Source organism: Solea senegalensis, linkage group LG11 (genome assembly GCF_019176455.1).
Source record: "Solea senegalensis isolate Sse05_10M linkage group LG11, IFAPA_SoseM_1, whole genome shotgun sequence".
Taxonomy (NCBI): domain Eukaryota; kingdom Metazoa; phylum Chordata; class Actinopteri; order Pleuronectiformes; family Soleidae; genus Solea; species Solea senegalensis.
The window spans coordinates 14,750,881-14,773,370 of NC_058031.1; the positions used below are offsets into that span (position 1 = coordinate 14,750,881).

Genomic DNA, 22,490 nt, shown 5'->3' on the forward strand with positions numbered 1-22,490 from the left:
CCTATTACCAAATGTAAAAAACACAAACAAAAAAAACTTCACTGGGTTACTGGCACAAGCCGTAAGGCCCAGTTATACTTAATCCGTTTAACATCACACTACCCTACTTTTTTAGTTGTTATGGACACTGTGAACGGTGCACACAAACTGCACTGAATGGGACAGATTTTTGGTGTTGCACAGTGTTGTTTTAAGCTAAATGATAACGATGGCATCGCAGCACACTCGTGAGGAAATTTTTTTTTGCTTCAACTTGCTGCCAGTGGTGCAGGTGCCTGTTAAGCCTTGATAAGTTTAACACAAATATGAAAACACTGTATATGATTTTGAAAAAATTGCTCTAATTATTGTTGTGTAATAATTATTTTTCAATGTGCAAAATGAATTGTGCAATTGAGCCAAGTGTAAAAGTCCAGCAGGACTACTTATAAACCACTTGTTCATTCCCCATGGCTTGTGACACTTGATGTGAAAGGTAACGGGAGAGTGACTTTGTTTGAGACACTGATTTAATTTTTAACATGGACACTTAACCAACAACATTTGATACTGATCTTTTTAAATAATAATGATAAAATAATAACAACAATATTAATATCAATATTATTATTATTATTATTGATAACAATAATAATATATTAATATAATAATGAATTAATGTTTTGTGGAACATATTTTTTGCGTGTATTGGATCATAACCCCAGACTCCCTCTGTTTATTGCCTTTCTCAGCTCTTGGAGTACGTTGGCAAAGGAAAGAGCATCATGGACGTGGGTTTGGCCCAGGCCCGTCAGCCACTGACCACCCGCTGTCACTATTATGAAGTGGAGATCGTTGATGCTGGCGAGAAGTGCTATATTGCGCTGGGTTTGGCAAGAAGGGTGAGCTTTCTAAGAAAAGAGCAACTTTTGACAACTTCACATGCACCTACACACATTTTTAGTTTTTTCAGTTGCCCCATTTCCCCATATATTTTTCCACCTTGTCATATATCCATGTAGTCATATATATATAGCTGAATGTGCCCAAGGGATATGTAGTTCATAAATAAGCTTTTCCTATAAGGCTGTTTCTTGCAGTTTGCTTTATTACTCATGTATTACTCAAGTTTTCTTCTACTACTCACATTTCAACAAGTATTTGAGGTAATAATATACTAATTATGGGAACCTTTGACAAAAGTTGTCCTGAATTGGGAATAAGCAGACAGTATGTGAAAAAATGTCTCTCAGGCCTTGTGGTGGGAATATTATGGTAGAGCAGCACTGCTCCCATACTTATCCTTAAGGTAGGATTCCCCACATGTGTGCTAATCACATTGTATGGAGACAATTTGATGAGAAGCTACGTCAGTAAAGCCTTTTTATTGGGCACAGACTTTTATAAGCCTTCTGTTCTTTAGATTCTCACATTGGCACACCTTTATATATTAGACAGCTCTGGGCCTGCTGCCATGCATGTAGAGAAGTACTGGACGTCAGTCTCTGTGTTCTTAGAATTTTTTGGTCCCAAATCCCTGTTGGAAAACATGCTTTTATGTACTTTGCACCTGCGGCATGGAATACATTACAGGGGGACTTGAAATTTATTTAATCAATTTAATTGAACATTTTTAAATGAAGGAAGTAGAAGTAGACTCCACAAGAGGCTGTTTTTAACTTGCCTGGATATGAAGTTGAATTATTGGAACGTGATTAATTGTAGTTATTTTAAATTCAGACCCTTTTCTGTGTCCATATTTCTGTGTTGTGTTTTTATTTTGCTGCTACCTGTCTTGGCCAGGTCTTCCTTGAAAACAGATTTCAATCTCAATTGGACTTTACTGGATGAATAAAGGTTAAAAAGGTTCCATTCTTTCCAGCAGCTTAGCCATTCTCTTTGGATCTAATGAATCTGCTTTGGGTACATGAAACACTTCCAAGAGGAAAATACGATTAGAGAAATTTTTACACCTCTCATTTGAGCCCTCATTTCTTTTTCCAAAGAATGCACATACGGTTCCCATTTAACACAGCAGCTCTGCTAGTGACTATTACCATGTTTATCTGCTTTGAAGAATAAAACAGACAAACCTGTAGATGTTAGGGGACTGACTGCAAATAAACAGCAAGAGATGCCAAGAGTGAAAAGAGGTCAACATTTCAATACACTGCTGCAAGGATGTAACATAACAGTTGCACACAGGACATTGCACCAGTTTCACTGACTCTTCCTCATTAAGCTTATTAGAACAGGATTCAGCTTGTATGAATCTCTTATATAACTATTTGAATTACAATTTTAACTTATTTTATTCTTCTGACCAACTGCCTTTGACAGTATGATTAGTGAGTTTTTTACACCGTGTCAGTTTAACCTCCAAAGTGTTATGAGTGTGAAATATAAGTGACTGCCAAAGCCAAGGCATTCGAAGAGCTGCCAGCACTGACTCTCCCAGGTTCAAAACTGCTCCTTTTAATAACAAAAGTCAATGATGAAACTTGTACAACATATTTCAAGGTCTTGGAGGCAGATTATATAAAACAGAAACAAAGGGACACACAGGGCACTGAAGAAAAGAAGACAAAGAGGGCTTTACATGAATAAAGAAGGAATTGGCTGAACAAAAAAAACATACTCGGGCTATGTTCAGACTGTGGGCAAAATCAGGATTATTTTTCTCATATCAGATCCTTTCAGGCAGACTGTCCAGACTGTTGCAAATCATCAAATCAGATTTGTGTATCCAAACATGGCCAGCCTTTCTGCATGGGTTGCTTTGGTGACTACCCATAGTAGTCTACCCATAGTTGTGGTGTGGCTTTCATACATGGATACAAAAAAAATTAAGGTATATCACCTCTCCCCCAACAATTTTCTCGTCGGAGAATTAATGTCAGAGCTGAAGGATTCAGGAAAAATATAAAAATGATATACTGACTGATATTTTTTCCCAATATTTGATTGCAATTTGATATGCATTTTTTTTTTTAGATTCCTTGTCTTCTGTATTATTCAACAGTTTTAAGCTGTCTCGGTGCCTCAGTCATTGCTGTCCCCTTCTTTCAACTATAGAAAAAGTGTCCCACCAGCTTCCTACACAGCCATGTTGCTCTCGAAACTGTGTCACCTTTGAGTGCTTTTTCTGTGAGAAATAAACACGATTTGAATTGTGTGATAAAAGACAATATTATACACAAACACTGCCACTTTTACTCACTAACATGTGTACTCACTCATACACACTCACAAACACACTCACTCAAATTCACTCTCATCCACTAACACACAGACACGCCCATCCGCCCACCCACCCACCCACCCACAAACACACTCTCTCACACACACACACACATACTCACTCACTCACGAACACAAGAACACCCACGCTCACTAACACACACATTTGCTAACATACACACATACACAAACATACTCACTCACACATTTGCTAACGCACACAAACACACACACAAACATACTCACTCACTCACTCACACAGTCACTAAGTAATTAAAACCTGAATGTGGATTGTCTTGTCAAGGTTGTTGAATTATGCGAGTCCGTTGACACCTACTTTGAGACAGCCAGGAATAATACATCATTCATGCTAATAACATTATCTTTGTTTATGGTGATGTTCGCCATCCTACCCTCTGCCAATAAACTGGTGTTGTGATTAGTGTTCATCTGTGTTTGTCTGAGGAGCAAATATTTGTGGCAATGGCTCTTAAGTTTTAAACCTTTGGAGGATATTTCTCTCTCTCTCTCTCTCTCTCTCTCTCTCTCTCTCTCTCTCTCTCTCTCTGCAGCAATTGAAATCTGAGACTTTGTTTTGCTTGAGGATATGCTGCGAGAGCCTGTCTTGTTGTCACTATGAGGCTTTTACAACACTGAACATTTGAATGCTCTGATGTTTCTATTCACTTGAAATGTAGAAATGGACAGCAACTCATCCAGCTGATGCTCATCTGATATCATACAAAGGGTCCAGTTGTGATGATGACAGTCACAGAGTGGCATAGGGCGTGCACAGATCACAGATGTGACAGGCTAAAGGTTTAACAAAAAACCTCTTTATACCATTAAAGAAAACATTCAAGAAAAGACTTGTTCTATCAGTTTAACTGAGTGACAATATCAGACTTGCTGTAATTACCCAATGCTAGAAAGGACACAAGCACAGGCATATAGGAATACAGTAACTAGCAGACACCAATTCAAAATAGTAGTAATCTCACAATAGGAAAAAAACAAGTACATTTTCTACAGTCTTTTAAGGACAATAAAAAGAAGTATCTCTATTATACAGTATGCACAGAAGATTCTATAATCATAGTCGTATGCATATTTTATTGACTCAAATATGTACTAACTAGAGTCTGTGCTGATATACGGTACTGTGTACAGTAAGTCTCAGGGCACCACCAGCTGTGTTGTTTTTATGTCTGTCAAATTCTGTGTCACTGGCATTTGGATTGAAAAGTTGGCCCTAAATTAACAAACTGTCAATTAGTTTAACTCGTACAACATGTGTATGCAATGCTCGAGGATATCTTAAATAATGTGGCGTAATAGACATTTTTCACACTCACAGCAGATACTAGTTGACATGTAACAGTAGGACAGGCACAGTTTTTACTTGTGACATTAATTAGATGCTGTTGTTCAAGTGTAAGGGTAGGTCACACTAAATACTTTAACCTGTAGGAGGAGGTTTTTTTTTTAAAAACTGCATACATTTGCAGGATATGTTCCAATTTAGTGATTGAAAAATAATTATACAGTGTTCATTAAGAGCATTGCTAAAACAACAAATCTAATGGTGGTACACAGTGCTGTATAAAACTACATATGCACACAAATCCTCTCAGTTAAACAAACACATATGGTGCTCCCATGGGTGAGAAAGAAACTGAGTGGTGATAACTCCAGTCCCATTACCTCCTCAGAGTTCCCCTGTCCTTGCTTTTTTCTTCACTACTTTTCTCTCCATCTGGTTTTCATTATAAAGATATTAAGCCCAGTCCAGGAGAGGTGATAAAGCACCAAATTGAAGGCCTTGGGTAATGACTGTTTACTCAACAGCAGTTGCAGGTTTGCAAGCAAGCCTGAATAGAAACACAGATCCACTCATTAATACCCTGCAGACTGCCAGATAATTCCTGTCTCTGTCTTTGTGTGTGTGTGTGTGTGTGTGTGTCTCCATTTGTTGTGTTTTCTGACTGCAGGTTCAAAATGACACTCACTTTTCCTACATTTACAAATCTTTCTTCCTTCATACCAACTCTCCTCCTAGCCTGATATTTCTAGTAGATAATTGTACCTTAAATTTATTTATTTAAATGTATTCTTAAAATGATAATGACATGCTCTGTGTGTGTACGCAAATCATCCAACACTAACCCATTTATATTGTAATCATGTCATTTTTTGACACCATATGGTGAGCAATTAGTTAATCTACATAATATGTAGTGTGTGCCTCTAATCTCATCATGACATCATTCTTACTATACAAGCTGTATCCATATTCCTATAGAGATATAGGAACTCATCCAATGATGCAACAATGGTAATACTTTTCTGAACAATATAAATATAACAAATGACAAATGACAAATGTTATTTTTTCGGATTTTATTTTTTTACTGACGTACCTCATTTGGCCTGTTGTTCAACACTGCTGAGCTGTCAGAGCTGACATCACGTTACGATCCACTGTACTCTGATGCACGTACGCACATACACTTTTATGAACGTGTATGTGCATATGTGTACTGTTGCAGCCTTTACAACAACACCCGTTAGTAATGTAATAATGTTTCTTCACGTATTGTGCACACAAGATAAAATACATTTTTTTTGTAACTTTATGGTCCAAGCACTTGTTATGTTGTTCTGTTATGTTATTTTTTTCCTTTGATTTGTGTGTGTGTGTGTGTGTGTGTGTGTGTGTGTGTAACTGATCTTTATGCCTATTGGCACTTTTTCACGACACAGTCCCAGCACCGCTCGACTAGGTGCTTTTTTAAGTACCTGCTCTGACGAGGTTCCAAACGACCTGAGCCGATACTGAAATGTGACGTCGACAGACTGTCGGCCACTGATTGGCAGAGAGTGTCGTACTGGAATAGTCATGAGCATGACGTCCGACACAAGAATCAAACTAATAATGCTGGACTGTAGATCAGTTAAAACATTATTATAAAAAGTATAAAACAACGTCAGCCTTTGCGATAAGACAAAAAAGAGAAGACTGTGTCAAAGTGTCTGGGTTTGTAAGTTAAGTAGATGGCATTAGCCTCCTAGCACCTTCAGGTACAGCCCAGTAATTAAACATTATCTCCCTCCATTTTGCCAAATTCAGCATAGATTACCAGCATCAAGAAATTATCATTTATTGAGGACACTTTGATTGTCCCAGGGGCCCATACCAATCAGCACCTGTGGGTAACCAGCTCCAAAAACGCAAACAAAATGAAGTAGAGCTAACAGAAAACTTTTTTTTTCAGCTTAACCCAGTCTGCAGTCTAATTAGGTCTTTTTTATTGCTTACATAAAGCGATCTCTGTCTAGACAAGTGCTTTAGCTCTGTCACAGAAGTTATACTGTACTATATTATACTAATCGTCACTCTTGTCTCATCTCTTTTTCTATCACTCTTCAGTTGATTTGTGAATTGGCGAGCGATCGCAGTGGAATGCTTTTCTCTTCCTTGTTTTGGTTACATAACTGCATACTTACATGTGTAAGCTACAAAGTTCTCTTTGTCTGCTTGAAGAATTATTTATAGCAGCAACCACTGCAGAGCTATTTTCTAAAAAATGCAAAGTAAATCCATTTTATCATTAAGACTGATGAAAGCAATTATGCCAGGCTGGATCAGACATCTCCAATTCTAATTTCTATTTGGTTCATTCATGTTTTGTATGAAATATTATTTCACTTAGTCATCCCCAGACAATCATGTGTCATCACAGGTCACATTTGTATTTCTCCATTACCTTGATTTAACTAAATACACTATAAAACCAAAGACTTCCCCATCCACCATAGCTGTACATTAGACAATGTACATCAACATGTACCTCTTGTTCCATGAATGTTTTTCATCTGAATTCTGGTCAAAATCCTCATGTTTTCAAAGATGACATACTGTGAAGGTCAACGTGTAAACTACTTGATAAGTTTGAATGGTTTTAATACTAGATGTTGTAGGATTGTAAGCTCAGGGCTGTTTTGACCCCACTGCAGTTTCTAGACCTGACGGGACCACTCGCTTTCCTCTGTTCTGTCATTCCTCTGAAGATAACAATCTTTATAAATGTACAGTATGCATATGCTTGGTGTGTTGGTATATTGTTTTTTATCCAGTACACAAACTGGTTGCTAGGCTGCAGGACAAAGAGAGAGATCTAACCGTAGTTATGAGGTGGAAACGTGTTGGGGATAGATTGCTGTGTGTGTGTGTGTGTGTGTTTTGGGAGGAGTTAGTAAGGTTGAAAGTCATGAGATAAAAAATAAAGCTGCTCAAAATAAAAAACAAAATGCAACAAAACATCAGTACTGAAAAAAAGAAAAAAATGTCATAAAGATCACAACTGTATAGGAGTAGGGTTGAAACATATATCTAGGTGCTGTAGTTATTATGGCTGAAGAATAAAGAAGTATGTGGTTCTTATAACGATATGCGTTCCTACACAGAAACAAGAAACAGAAGTGCGCCAGTGTCTGGAATGTTTCTAGAGTGTTTCCTCTGTCCTTGTTTACCGTGGGACCAAGTCCTGGGAACAGCTTTCTTCCTCTTCCTCCTATGATGCAGCAGTCATTCAACCTTTTTTTTCTAGTGTTGCTCCTGTGAACCTGTTTATTCTAAGAGTTAAATGTAGTTTAAAACAAAAGACATGTCATTGTGCCAGTGCCTCTGATCTGGAAGGTGCAGAGCTTGGAGAGTACAGCAAAAAAAGGTATTTGTGGTCCTGAAATCAACAGGACATTAATCAACAATTGACAATTTAATTAATCAACAATTCTGATTAGTATTATTATATTATAGTAAATTATTAATTTGTTTTCAGGTCCTTAATTGTCAACATTTCAACAGACATTTTATTTTGTGACAATTTCTGCTACAAAATGTATCATGATCTTTGTAGATTCTTATAAAACCCCAATACTATAACAAATAACCTTGTCACTAGTGGCATTCGTCATACTTTACTTCAAAGCATCCCAGTGTTTAATGGCAGCCTCTTGGAGAGTCAAATCAAATGTCTGTGGGATTCAAACCATTGACAGATATATTCAGCTCCACTTGACTCTGTGTTTCATAGGCTAACAGCCGGACATGTTGCCGGATGACATTGCTGCGCACAGGAAGTGATTCATTTTATGTTGAAACAGACAGAGGCAATAGCAGCATTGTGCTAGTGCAGGGGTCGGGAACCTTTTTGACTCAGAGAGCCATGAAAGCAAAATATTTGCAAATTTATTTCAGTGAGAGCCATATAATATATTTTAAGACTGAATTTAACTAAATGTGAGTATAATAAGCCTCTGAATTTATTCTTTTAAATAATGTTGTTATAATACTCACCATTAATGCGACTTCTGGTTCTTGTGGACCCTTTTATTGGCAGAACAGCAAGACTTTCTTCGCGCAGTGTGTCACCAGCAGCATATCTTGCAATCACACTGAACTGCGACAAATGACTTACGTCTGTTGACTCATCCAAAGCCAGGGAATAGAACGGTGCTGCATTTATGTCATTCACTTGCTTTTCCTCCACTTCCAAAATCGATGGATGGATTAAAACAAGTGATAATATTTTATGTTTTATATGAAAAGCCGAAATCTGCGAGCCAGATGCAATCATCAAAAGAGCCACACCTGGCTCGCGAGCCATAGGTTCCCTACCCCTGTGCTAGTGCAATGGTTGCAAGCAAGTTGGTAAACACCAAGAATTGGCCATAGAACATTTTAGAAGTGAATTCTACTGCTCAAAAAAACCCAGTTGTTTAGCGCTTTGACGAGATAAATGCTTCTTTCCCCGTCTTGCCTCTGCAGTGCTGCTGTATACACACAAACACTCCCTCAGTCAAGTTAGTCATTGCATGACAGAGCCTGTTTTCAAATGAAGCTGCGGCATACAAATAATACATTGTTTCTGTTTGTGAAGACCAAACAGAGGCACAGTAATACGACATTTGGGGACATACTTATTCAATTAAAAGTACAAAATGATGAGTGCTATGCTTGCCACCCGCTAGGTAACAGAACAAACTTTGCATTGTATCAGTTTGATCTGTTTGTATAGAGCACTTGCATCCGTATAAAGTGACAAACTTGCCCGAACACATACACATAGATGGGCTGTTGTTTTCCTCACTGCAGTCAGATCATCAGCTAATGTCAGACGGTTGCTGTTATCGTGTGCAGAGTGAGAGGTTTTAGCCTGATGACACAAGGTTATACAAACAGACCTGCATTAGTTCCCTACACAGTCTCTGCCCAACCCCTATAGGTGAGGTTGTGTGGGCACGTACAAACAGAAACCACCCTACTTTCCCTCCTTACAAACTGTACCTTTTACATTCTCACACACACACACACACACACCTGTGGCAAGTTTGAAGTTATATTTTTAGACGGCTCTGTGATATGCCACATTGATAGTTGCTGAAGATGATGGGTGTCTGCTTCCACATGGTTTTCCTCTTAGCCCGCACCTTTCAGCTTGGTATTCTTACAGGCTTGTTTATTCTGCCTCAGTGTGGAAATGCAGGCTGCTCTGATGACATCGTTGTGGCAGCTGGAGATCTGATATTGCAAGCTTTTGCTTTTGCTCTTCCACGCTCTGGACACTTCATTGTTGTTCCAAAAAGTAGCTTGCATTCACTCATGGTCTCTGCACAGAGACAGAGTATTGACCATGTTTAATAAATGTATATGAATGGACCAGCTGGTTAGCATGATGTTCTCCCTCTAAAACTCATTTCACATTGATAGAGAACAGAAAGTGTGAATGTCTGGAGCCGCCGCTAAGAATCACAGCAGCTGTTGTAATTTCCAAACCACAATAGTCTGGAATGTTTCTTTTATCACGAGTAAGCTGTCCAAGTCCCACAGAACAAATCTTGCTGCGATCTTATTTTTAGACTGTCAGTTTGCTGCTTTTTTTGGTACTTTGACATCCATGATTAATACTACTTGGCATAGTGTACTTCTCCTCTTCATGGGTTGCTATTAAACAGCAAATTTGTGTTGCCCCACATAACTTGCAGGTTTAGCAACAACAGAGTGTCAAATTAAGTTGAAGAAAGTAGTACATGCTCTTTGATGACTTCTTTAAATCCAAAATAATCAGAAATGTTCAACTGATGGTTTCATATTGATATCTCACAGCAATAGGGATAATTCAAAAATTAGAGTTACAGCAACAGTTGAACCCATTGTCTTTCATGTTCAGACGGGGGGGAACAAACCCTCCTCTTCCCCCATTATAGTACCTAATGTGTTGCCTGCTAAAGTGGGGATGGGTCTGCTCCCCCATATATACAAGTACACACCTGGACTACAAGACTAGGTCGAGAAACTTACAATGTAATGCAAAATGCTTCGAAAATCATTAATGTGATTATGTTAGGGTAGAAAATTTGAGGAATTCACCATATTTCCATTCATACAGAGCTGAAGTGATTAAAGTTATGTGCATTAACAACTATACCCATGAAATACCAACACAAACACTGCATCAGGCTCCTGTAGAAACATGGCGTGTCACAATTGTGGAGGACCTTGGAGTAGGCTTATTCTAATTCTACGGAAATAATAAAACAATTATTATAATGCACTTAAACTACGTTGTTATCATTTGTTAATTCAATCTCTTTCAATATAATAGTACTCACTGTAACTTATACTGTAGTATATCAGTAGTATATCAGTTTCAATACAGTTATGAAACCTGCATTTAAGAGGTTTCATAACTGTAAGTCTGTGGTTCACTTTACACTATAGCACTATAAATCCAATCCTTTTTTTTTTTTCTTTCGTGTTGCTAGTGTTTTCCTTTTTCAGCAAGTTCCTCCAAATCACTGATCAGATCTGAGTCTGTTGATCATCAATCAGGGACCAAACAGACATGCAGACATCAATCTTCTCCTCATGGAGGTGAAGCCCACATGCCAGTCAGCCAGAGGAATCCTCAGGCTTGTGGTTGAGACTCGGGGAAAGAGGAGCAGACTTGGCGAAACAAGGGGTCTTGCATCTTGGAGCAGTAGCTGCATTCCTCCATGTCTCTCTGTCTTCCTTTGCTGATGTCTCACTCTGTCCTCCTCCTGCTCTCTCATTCCCTCCAATCCATCTATCTCTATTTCCTGTTCCGCAGTCCCCAGTGGGGTTGTCAGAGATGATCACTGATGTTTCACTGATGTTCTGACCTCAAATTCTGCCTTGCTTGACCTGGCTGCTGTCTGCTGTGTCCCGATTACTCATTTCTCTTCCCCACACAGGTGCTAACAGTAATAATTTATTTTGCCTTATTTTGCTTATGAGTAATGGATTGCATCATTCATCAGTGGCTGTGCTTTTGTTTGGATAAAAACACATTTTCCTTTACAGTGAGTTGCGAAAGGCAGACTTTTGTCTTTTTTGGACGTCATAGTGGTCATATGTCAGATTTATTTGACTTAAGAGAAGACTGAAAGGAGGGGCCTTTTGGTTGCCTTTTTTTCCTGTTTGTACTAACTAAAAAGAAGTGCAGCAGTGAAAGTTTACCTATTAGAGAAAACAAGAAATAATTTAGAAGTAGTTTACTGAGAGATGAGAGATAGGCATAATGTCATGTCTATCATCGTCATCCTTCCTCTCTTGTTCATTATTGTATTTCTACAGTTACTGAGGTGCAGCGGAAGACAGATAAAAATCTCACGTAATTACCTATGAGTCATGCTCTGATCTTATCCAAAAAGTTAGCCTTCTAGTTATTTCTGTTGGCATCCTTATCCTGGGGAAAGACGTCAGTTCTGTGTGAAGATGTAGACAGATGAGCACATATCACCATGAACGATGAGGGGTCCTCGCTGCTTTGATATAAATGTATATAATGGCTGCCTGGACAGAAACCACTGTGGTTATAATTAAGTGAATTTGGAAACGGTGCACTTAGTTTATCATTAAGATGGATGTATAGAAATCACTGTGTTCAACTGAGTTGTGTATAGAAGTGTCGCTAAGCACCGGAGGCTTGTAAAACTAAAACTGTTGCTGCTTAAGACTGATATTTGTCTTTCAAAGAATTTAAAGTTGATGGTTTCTTTGTGTTCTTTATGCATGGACAAAAGTGCAAAAAATGCATCATGAAGTTGAGGAGCATTTCACTTGCTAACTAGAGTTTCTAAAGAAAGGATCATTGTCTTTTTATACACCATAGAGTGGGAAATAGTCACATTCAATTTGTCACTCAAACGTCATGAGAAAACCTCTCCCATAACAGAGGTTATTGTGTGTTCACAGTGCCTTTTACTCTCCACTTGACAGGACACACATCCATATAGAGCATTTGCAATGTGAAACAGTCACATTTATCTTCATACAGGCTTTTGGATTAGCTGGTGTATATTCTTTTGTATTTGCTATTTATTGTATGCATTTGTCACTCATGGATCATGACACCCATCGTCGTTTGAGGTGCACTGTGCTGCCGAAGCTCTCCCCGTAAAGCACAAATGCACAGGCAAACAAGACAGTTCCCTTAATTCCCTGCTGCTTCCCAACATCATTAAACTCAGTATTTTACAAAACACAACAGTGAGACACACCAAGTGAAATAAGTGTAGTAAGTGAAGTAACCTAATTAAGTTTTGAGTCAGGCTGAATCAGTTGAGACAGGCTCTTGTCTTTATGCATCACAACACTAATCACATTGATCCCTATGAAACTGCATATTTGTGATGTGTGCATCAATTCATGTTTGTGCAGGACTACCCCAGGAACAGACACCCAGGATGGAGTAGAGGATCAGTCGCCTACCATGCAGGTGAGATTTCAGTCCTGTTCCTCTTTTCTCTCCTCTTTTTAGTCTATACTCAATGGGGAGCATTTTGTCTATTTGGTTGCCACATGACTATCCTGTTCTGCGGCAACAGTGTGCACAGTACTCCACGTTATCAGGGTCAGGGTAACCTAGGCTCTCAGGCATGGACAATACTTAGACTTCCTCGTATTAGATGTTTCTTCTTTACTGGACCCATTCCACTTTGTTAGCTAGGTGCTAACCTGCGGAATGGGGTGGTTGTTAGTGTGGCTAACCAATTACTTGTTAGTAAAGCTAAAAGGTGAAGAGTGTGGCCAGATGGCAAGATAAACAAGCACAGTGCTGAAACAAGCCTTGATAGAGACGCCCTGTATCAGGAGCTAGCTAACCTCCTGTGGACAGTTAAATTGGTTCTGCAGTAGTCAGCTTAAGCGAGGTTAAGTGCGATAAGGTTGAGTAGATTAGACTGTGCAGGATAGTTTACAGCCCCGGTGGTAGAGGAAGTTGGATCCCCTGCCTGCGACAATCTCATTGGCCTTGACAGTAGTGTGAACTGACTGAAAGGAAACAAAATATGTATGCTTCCTCTAAAGCATCTATCTACTGCTTTAGGATGTAAACATCACAGAGCACCGCCTCAGTTCTATGTAAAGGTGCCTCGCTCCGAGACAGAGATCATGGAGGTTGCAGACAGATCAAAAGAAAGAAGATAAACAGCGGTGACAGCATCAGAAAAGGGAGAAGGATTAAATCTCCATCCCTCTTGTGCAGTGGAAGTTTGGCAATCTAAATATCTCTCCAAGTGCTGAAAATAAAAAACAAGTTTAGTCAAAAATATCTTTATCCCCCTATGCTTCCACACACATATTCAGTCTTGCTTGTTTGTGACCACAAGCCTGTGAAAATTATCTGGACAGGCATCTGCACAAAACCCCTACAGCTACCATTCCAGGCCTCAGCATCCTTCCTTATCAGTGCTAAGAGATTATCTCACAAACACTGCTGTCATGATGTGAGAACAGCGGCAGCTACAGTAGGTAGGTGGTTGTTATTACATCATGCCAAGCTGCCATAAGCAGCCAAGTCTTTGTCTGACAATCCACTGTCATAGTCCAGATCCTGTCAGTCCTTATCTGAGCAAAGCAGTTAGGAGCTTGCTGGCTTTTATCACCATTATTTTGGTTTGAAGCACCCCAATGTTAATCGCCTTCTCAGGGATTTCGGCTACTATTTCTGAATGATTCACACGCTACAAAATGTCATTTTCCACCAGGAAGTGCATATGATTTAATATATCGAGGATGCTTCGTTATACCCTTTCTTTCCATTTGACCTCCAAATCAGCTATCAAAACCCTCACATTCCATTCATTTTTTGAGTTGATCTTGATAGTCCTAAACGCCTTGGTCATTCCTTATATGTTGATAATAATATAATAATAACAGTTGATACTGTGTGTCCTGCTGGGGTCTGTGGATGATGATGGCTCATTGCTGAGTGACAGCCGAGACCAGTCATTCATGGGGGCTCACCATGCCAGTCCCAGAGTTCTAGCACTGCGGTCTGCCTGGTTTGGCTGCCGTGTGCTGGACACCACAGAATGTGCACGCCCCAGCACAGCTCCCATTAATCTTATTTGTTAGAGACTAAAATGATGCATGTGGTTTTCCACGCTCTGTATATGAGGTTTGCCTGCCCGTGCTTGGGTTAATGTGCAGGCTCTGATCCAGCTACTTAAAATCAATAGCCAGGGCCTCCTCTTCATACCATATCTACCCTTGCCACTCCATTCATCTGAGATTTTCAATGAACAGCTGAGGAGCCTCAAGAATTAAATGCAGACGCTCTTTGACAGGATGATAAAAAAAATTAATGTATACACAGTATTATATACACAAGGCCATATAACCACAGCAGAAATTGCTTTAAGAATGAATGACTTTAGCATTGTAACTGTGGTTTTCCTGTTTGGTGTGAGCCAAGAATGCTGAGAAAAGTGCTTCTTTGACACGTGGTAGCCCTGTTTATTGACCTTTATGGTTAGTTTTTTCTATTTCACCTCAATATCTAAAAGGAAAAATATCTGCCTGGATATTCTTGGCAGGTCTTCACGTTATATAGAGTGCTGAAATGCATATTATCATTATGACATATGCTGTTCGTGAATTTGCTTTAAATTAGTTATATCAGTTAGTTGTATATATTAGTTATATTACGCATTCTTAAGGCACGTACATAAATTGCATCGTGATTATCTTATTAATATCTTGCATGAGTTCTTTTGCTGTCACCTTTATTCATGGTGCATTGTTCTGGGCACACGACCAGTATTGACCTGGAACACAAGTAATGTGTATTGCTTGTAAGGTTGTTATTTTACTCCAGATTTATTTCAGTTATATACACAAATTACCTGCCAACCCTATCGCTGCTCATTTGTGTAGCTTGTATAGTTTGAGAGTTGACTGGTTTTACCACCAATGTTTATATTGGGAGCTGGCCCAGTGTGGACCTCCATTCTGAGTGTTGGCTCACGTTGGCTGCACAAGTTAATGGACTGAGGCATTGTGGGCCCCTGTAGGTCACGCAGGCCCTATCAGAAGCAAATAGCCATTCAACCATTGAGTGCTCATCAGCAAGCTTCATTAACCCTCTAAACCCCTCCCCCCATCAGTGAATTACACGTGCTATGACTCAACACCCGCAGCTGAAGGTTGTGCCCTACCACCAGTGCCACCATCCATCCCTCACCACCAACCCAACCCAAGATAATAGGGCTCAGTCTAACTTCTGTGTTGTACAGTATATCTCTGACAGGGTCTAATCTGATTCCAGCTCAAGTTCTGCAAAAACAATTATTCAATGTTCTACAGAGTGATATGATAATATCATCTTACCTAATGGGACAAAAATGATTTTTGATAATGCTGTTGCTGCAACACTTGAAGGCACAAAAAGACTCATGGCAAAGTGCTTTACAGCCAGAACAAAGGCCATGTGTATCCATGCTGTGGCTGTAACCACATACCTAAAAGAATCAGGGCATTTGGGATTATGGTTTTGGATATTTATTATTGAAAGTGTATTGTTGAGAAGAACAGTTGATTGTTTTTAAATCAAATTCTTAACTTGAAATAATGTCTGTATTTACAAAGTGCCCATTCACTCACACATTCATAAAGCGTAGCATTTTTTTTTTCTATCATACATCTTCCATATCCTTTCACATGCTGCTGGCACAGCCGTCAGGAGTGTGTCTTGCAGGGACACATTAATATGTAGACTAGCGGAGCCAGGAATCCAACCCTCAAACTTCCGGTTTGACACCAGGGGTCGCCACAATAGCAACTTTACCACTAAACCGTATTGCATTTAGTTATTCGTACAGGTTGCAATTCTGGATACATGTTATGCAGTGCTTCTGACCCATGGTTTATACTTTATTTTAATAAGGGTAATATATTTCTCAAGTGTTCATCCTTGTATTATAATATAGAGCAGTGATTCCCAAATCTTTTTTGTTATTATGCCTTTGCACTTGGTGAGAGCCAAGATTGTAAATCTGTCTGATCTTTCTGCCTGTTTATCCTTTTCTTCAGAACATCTCATCATCAAAGTTGGTACAAACAGTTGGACTGGAGAATGAACTGATTAGATTTAGGTGGTCAAACTGAAGGTCACATTTTTCAATCATTTTACAATCAAAATGTTTGCCTTGTGACCATAATATCTCATGAACTCCTCCAGGTTTCCTTCAGATCTGGTGCAAACACTCACTTGAACTAATAGATACATTTGTTAGAATCTGGTGGTCAAATGTCAAAGTTCCTGTGACCTCACAATTCCCTTTTTTTTAGGACTGGGCAATGTAGACAAAAAAAAATCATAAGCAACCTTATATATCTTGGTATTTTACCCCAACCCACCAAGAGGAGCATGTTTTAACAAGTCTGACTGTAGATGTGTCCACTGTTGGTGCGTGTGTGTACTTGTTGTCTATATGTTTATATCTTTGTGAGATCAAAACATGTACAAACCTATCTTTGTGGAGACATTTTGACCTGGTTCCCCACAATTTTAAAGGACTTTTTCAGGTTTAAGATCTGGTTGTAGGGTTATGGTTTGAATTGGGTTTAGGTTAGGGTTATGGTAAGGAACTAGAAAATGCATTATGTCAACGATGTGTCCTCACTAAGATACAAAAACAGTTTGTATGTGTGTTTGAGTGACAGCGAGCAAGAGAAAAAGTAGTCAGGAGAAGTTGATTGAACTAAAGCTCATTCTCCTGCACTTCATTCTGAAGTGGGACTAACTACAGTCTATGGGTGTATTGTTTGTGTATGTAATAGCTTGGGCCTCAGTGGCTAAGTAGCCTAGGAAGCAAAGTACATTATAATGTATGTAATATATCAACAGGTCAACACTTAGCAGATGGAACCTGTGCAGTCTCACATATGGGTTTGAAATCAAAGAAGCAAATATTGTGTTTTAATTTTTTATGTTTTAGGAGTCTGTGAAGTCATTGTTCCCTGGGCAGGGAAGCCCAGTCTTTTCCAGACAAACGCTCACATTACGAGAAAACCTGTTTTCTTATTCCCAGCTGGTCTCGGTCCTCAGCCAGATTCTCTTAGCTGCTCAGGAGCCACAGAGCCTCTTGCCCTCTCCTCTTGTGGGCCCAACTCCAAACTCTCAGATCAGATCCAATTTTCACCCTCTTGATGAACCTTAAATCCAGCACCTGGTGGCACTCACAGTCACTGTTTTACTTACAGGCAACTGCCTCACTGCTATCTTTTTTACATGAACGCTGTCAACAGGTTGCTGTTCCATCACTAGCGTCGGAGCCAAATCCTGGTCAACACCTCCAAGCTAATTTTAAATTCTCTGGTCTCCAAAACAAATTTTAACTTTTTCTTCCATCCTTGCTCCAAATTGAGCCTGTTTCCTGCATATCGATTTCCACCCTTTTTAGTACCAATGAACACTTAAAAAAGAAACTGAAGCTATTATTGTATGCTCAGAAACAAAAATAGCCGCACACAGCTGCCTGCCAAAATCAATTCTGCTCAAACTGACTCAGACAGGATTGTTTAACCATTTACCATGCACAACATTATTAATTAATTAGTACACGTAATGAATAGTTACAACATTAACCTCTATCAACGGCAGATATAGAACTTGAGTTCAGACACAAACTTACTTTGCGTTCTCTATCAGTCTTTGATTTGATGAAAATCTGTCCTGTTAATTGCTGTAAAATGTGCACATTGTGTTGAAGAGTTTGTTACATTCATAATAAAATGGACACCATAGCTAAATTCAGATAACATATGATACTGTATTACCTTATTCCCACAATGAAAGCATTCGTTTAATGTCTTCTGCGGCTCTTCAGGGAGCCTTTAAAAGAATTGTGATCAAATCTACACAATTTGACCAATACCAGTGAATAAAGTCCAGGTATGTAGGCATCTGCCACCCAGATTGTCTTGTGGTTAGAGTGGTCACCTCTGGAGTGGGAGGTCAGCAGTTCCAACCTTGATCTTGTCACCAAAGATGTAATATATAGCCTTTCTGGTTACTGCTTGACATCAAGGGAGGTGTGGGGGAGGACAAATACTCACTCTGTGCTTTGGAAATTGGAGATATACTCTAGCAGGATATTCCTTCATGGAGTGAATTACCTTGTAATATTACTAACTACCATGTGCTGTTTACTGAACCTGAACCTGTGGCCTCCATTCTTTTTTAAATGTAGTCTTGTGAGTTTCAAAATGTAGGGAAGTGCAATAGTAAATTACTAGAATGTATTTTTAAATGTTTCTTTCTTTTTTTTTAGGTCCACACTGAGTTTTGATACAGATCTTAGCCCTAAGATACTTAAATTACTGTGAAATATAAAACTGATAAAAGCAGAGCAGCAACAAAACAGAATATCTTAGTTTAAAATGTATACGTTTTCATTATAATTATGTATTGAATATACAGGACACCCTCATACATTATTATTTGACAGTAAGTTAAGGCATGTTTACAGACAACTTGTAATTAAAAGTCACAGTGAAAGGCTTGTGTTAATCCCTAAACACAATGTGAATAAATATTAAAACTGCTCCATTGGCTTGTTGCTCTAGTGAACATCTCTCCAACCCCAGCCTTTAATTTTCATGTCTCGGTCAACCGGCTCCATCCGTAGGCCCAAACCTGGACTTCCACAATCCAGCCCACCTCCAGCGTCTGACCATGTCACTGTCCAGAGACCTGGTTTTGCTATTTTTAGCCATGCTGCGCCCGTGGTGGTGTGGCTCCACTGTTTGCCCAGTGTGTGGTGTTGCGACAAGGGCCCGCATGGGAGCCGTAATGATACAGTGTCTCCATCTCCCTCCCGGTTCTCAGATAGAGATTGTTTAAACAGTATCCTGAGCCAGGGACGGGTCCCATGACAACTCCATAAATATTTACCAGCAGCAGCCACACCGCTTTGCTTGAAGAGAGCTCATCTGCAGGCTACCTCTGCAATGTTTTTCTTTTTCCATTGTTGTCTCATGTGACTGTAATATGTGTTGTTTTGATGATTTCCTTTGGATACTGTAGATGTCTTTCTTAGGATGAGAAATGTTTTCACAAAGGCTGCTTACACCTTTACATATCATCATCATCATCGTCATCATCTGACTGGAATGTCAGGATGTCCTGTATGTTTGTGCGACATTGCATGTACACATCTTGGACAATGTGGTGAACAAATCAGTTGTCTTGCTACTTGATGTTAATGTGAGAAATAACAGGACATAATTTACCCCACATCGACTCAAGTCTCCTGAAAAAATTAAGTGTTAAACTCCACTCACAACTCCACTTTAATCTAAAAGTGATTCTTGTTGGATCAAGCTACAGAAGGCTGTTCAGTCAGTCCTTTTATGTGCACTTTAAATCAGCCCTTTCACTGATCTGTTTCTCAAAAGTAATTTGCATTTCTGGCACGCAGGTCGCAATTAGTGCCTACGTGCTTTTTAACAAATGAACCTCACTTGCCGACAGGTTCAAGTGGGAGTCCTCTCCAATCCTCTCATGGGTCCTGAATTTGTTTTTACTTTTAATTAGCTGAGCATGTCAAAGTCAGACTCAGTGCTTTGCAAGTTGCAGCTTGCATGTTGCAGATTTTGTGAAATTGGCATCAGTCCTGCAGAAAATAGGCAGTGAAGGAATTAGTCATGAAAAATGATAATAAATAAATCATTTTCTGACACCACCTAGTCCAGATCACATTAATCAAATTCATTATGTCATTAGAAAAGAGTTTTAAGGTTTTGTGATAGATGTTAATGACAATAATTATTAGTAATATTAACTTGGATGAATGTAGCAAATTTTACTGTACCAAAGAGTATGAATAAGGAGTATGTGTAAGGAAAACAAAATAAATAATAAATAATAAAACCAACCAACAACAGAGAGTAATGCATTTAATAGCAATAAGGTGTTGTGTTTCAAAGTGTGTTTGCACAGTGCCTCATATTCTGAACCTTTGTTATATTGGTATTGAAGGGAATAGTTTCACAATATATGTTGTTATTGAATTATTCCCCAGCCCTAGCTGTGAGAGTGTTTCATAGGGTGGGGTGGCCACATTGAATGCCTTGACACCTAACCTGCACTGGCTAGTGTGGGTGATGGTAGGCAGAACTGTGTATGAAGACTGTAGTTTCAAGGTCGTGGTGTAGGGCTGGAGGAGATTAGATAGGTGCCGTGGGAGTGGAGAATGGAGGAGTTTAGAGTAAAGATGAAAAGGAGGATTTTCTAAATTATGCTGGACTTGGGCCATGTCATCTCTACTGGCTGATATGATTGGTAAACAGGTATTAAATGCTCTCAACTAACAGATGAACTGTGATGCTCAATTGCTCTCTGAAGGAATATTAATAAATCGCTGCACTTATGTCTCGCTCCTCTCAAACAGATGATGGGAAGATCTTTCACGGCAGTGGAGTTGGTGATGCATTTGGTCCCCGCTGTTTCAAAGGTGACATCATGGGCTGCGGCATCATGTTCCCGCGAGACTACATCCTGGATGGAGAGGGCTCAGGTGGAAGAATAACATTGTCACTCATTGTCATCAAGTGGTTGACATGTCCGTCATGTTTGCTGTTAACCCTAATTATTGTGGTTTAACATAAGACAGTTGCAGCCGCACTGGGTTTTTACAGAGGTTCATTGTGTTGGAAAGAAACTGGATATCGACCAAAGTCCCCCGCACAGTAAACTGAGCAGTCACTTTAAGATTAAATTCTTAACCCCCTTCCTTTCCATGAGAGACAAATATAAACGTTCCTGCTCTTGCATGGTTCCAGTACATCAGTTTCTAATTTAGCAAACATCTCATAACAGTTCATAAGCATTGTTCAATTTAAATTCACAGACAGCACATGACGGAAACTGATGTAATAGAACCTTATTAGGGCCCTCTAACAGCACAACACAACCCATTTTGTGGCTTTAATGAACATGTTTTACTGTGTTGACTCTGCACTGTATGACCTGGCCTGGAATTTTATTATCACTTCTGGGCCATGCTCTCTTGAATGCCTTTTCTCAAACACCCTGCGCTCTGTTTTTTGTCCTCAGGTGACATGGACGACTGGGATAGGCTGCAGGTCCATCAAGGTCAAGCAGGCGTCCAGAACATTCTGTACCTTAAAGAGGAAGAGGAGGAAGAGGAGGAGGAGGAGGAAGATGGGGAAGAAGTAGAGCAAGGACAGGAGGGAAGGAGGGTCACGGTGAGGAATACTAACCCTCTGTTGATTGTTCCTGCACATAAATGTAAATGCTATAGCATGCATGACCACTTTGCGCACATTAAGTCGACATAGTGCAACATTACTGTATATATTTTATGTTTACATACCATAATTAAGATTTGGTCTCTACCAGTTAGTATTTGGATTTTTTGCAAAAGGAATTCCTCATAGGAAAACATTGCATCATTGTAAGTGTGAGCCTTTAAGCCACAGACACATTTTTACATCCTGCTTTTACACTGTCTACATCTCAAAGTCAAGTCAGGCCAGCCGTCTTCAACTCACTGTGCTTTACAGTACAATCTCAATAAAAAACATTGAACCAAATTGCCAAACATGAAAGACATAAACAAAAAAACAGAATTATGCACACACATTTACCCCCTTTAACTTTAACTAAAAATATGCAACCAAAAGCCTGAAAGAAAAGTTTTAGGTTTACTTTTGAAGACAAATAGATAGCAGCTGACCTTTGCTCATCAAGCAGCTTATACCAGTGAACAGCACCATAATGACTAAATGCAAATAGCTAAAGTATTATGAAATGCTACTTCGTTCACATCGTATCAAATCCACGCTTTTAGTGTGACAATGTTTTCAAGGGTGAATAGCTCGCTGACACTCATTCAGATGGAGAGTGTCACATGAAGTGTTTCGTACCATAAACTTG

At 39.3% G+C, this 22,490-nt stretch overlaps 1 protein-coding gene across 1 annotated transcript in view; it reads left to right on the forward strand.

Annotated features, from left to right (window-relative positions):
* spryd3 (SPRY domain containing 3) overlaps window positions 1-22,490 on the forward strand; it is a 49,375-nt gene that overhangs the window by 21,652 nt on the left and 5,233 nt on the right. The window contains exons 7-10 of the mRNA XM_044037475.1: window positions 732-881; window positions 12,965-13,022; window positions 20,983-21,108; window positions 21,648-21,799. Coding sequence (XP_043893410.1) covers window positions 732-881; window positions 12,965-13,022; window positions 20,983-21,108; window positions 21,648-21,799 — 486 coding nt within the window. The remainder of the gene's footprint in view (window positions 1-731; window positions 882-12,964; window positions 13,023-20,982; window positions 21,109-21,647; window positions 21,800-22,490) is intronic.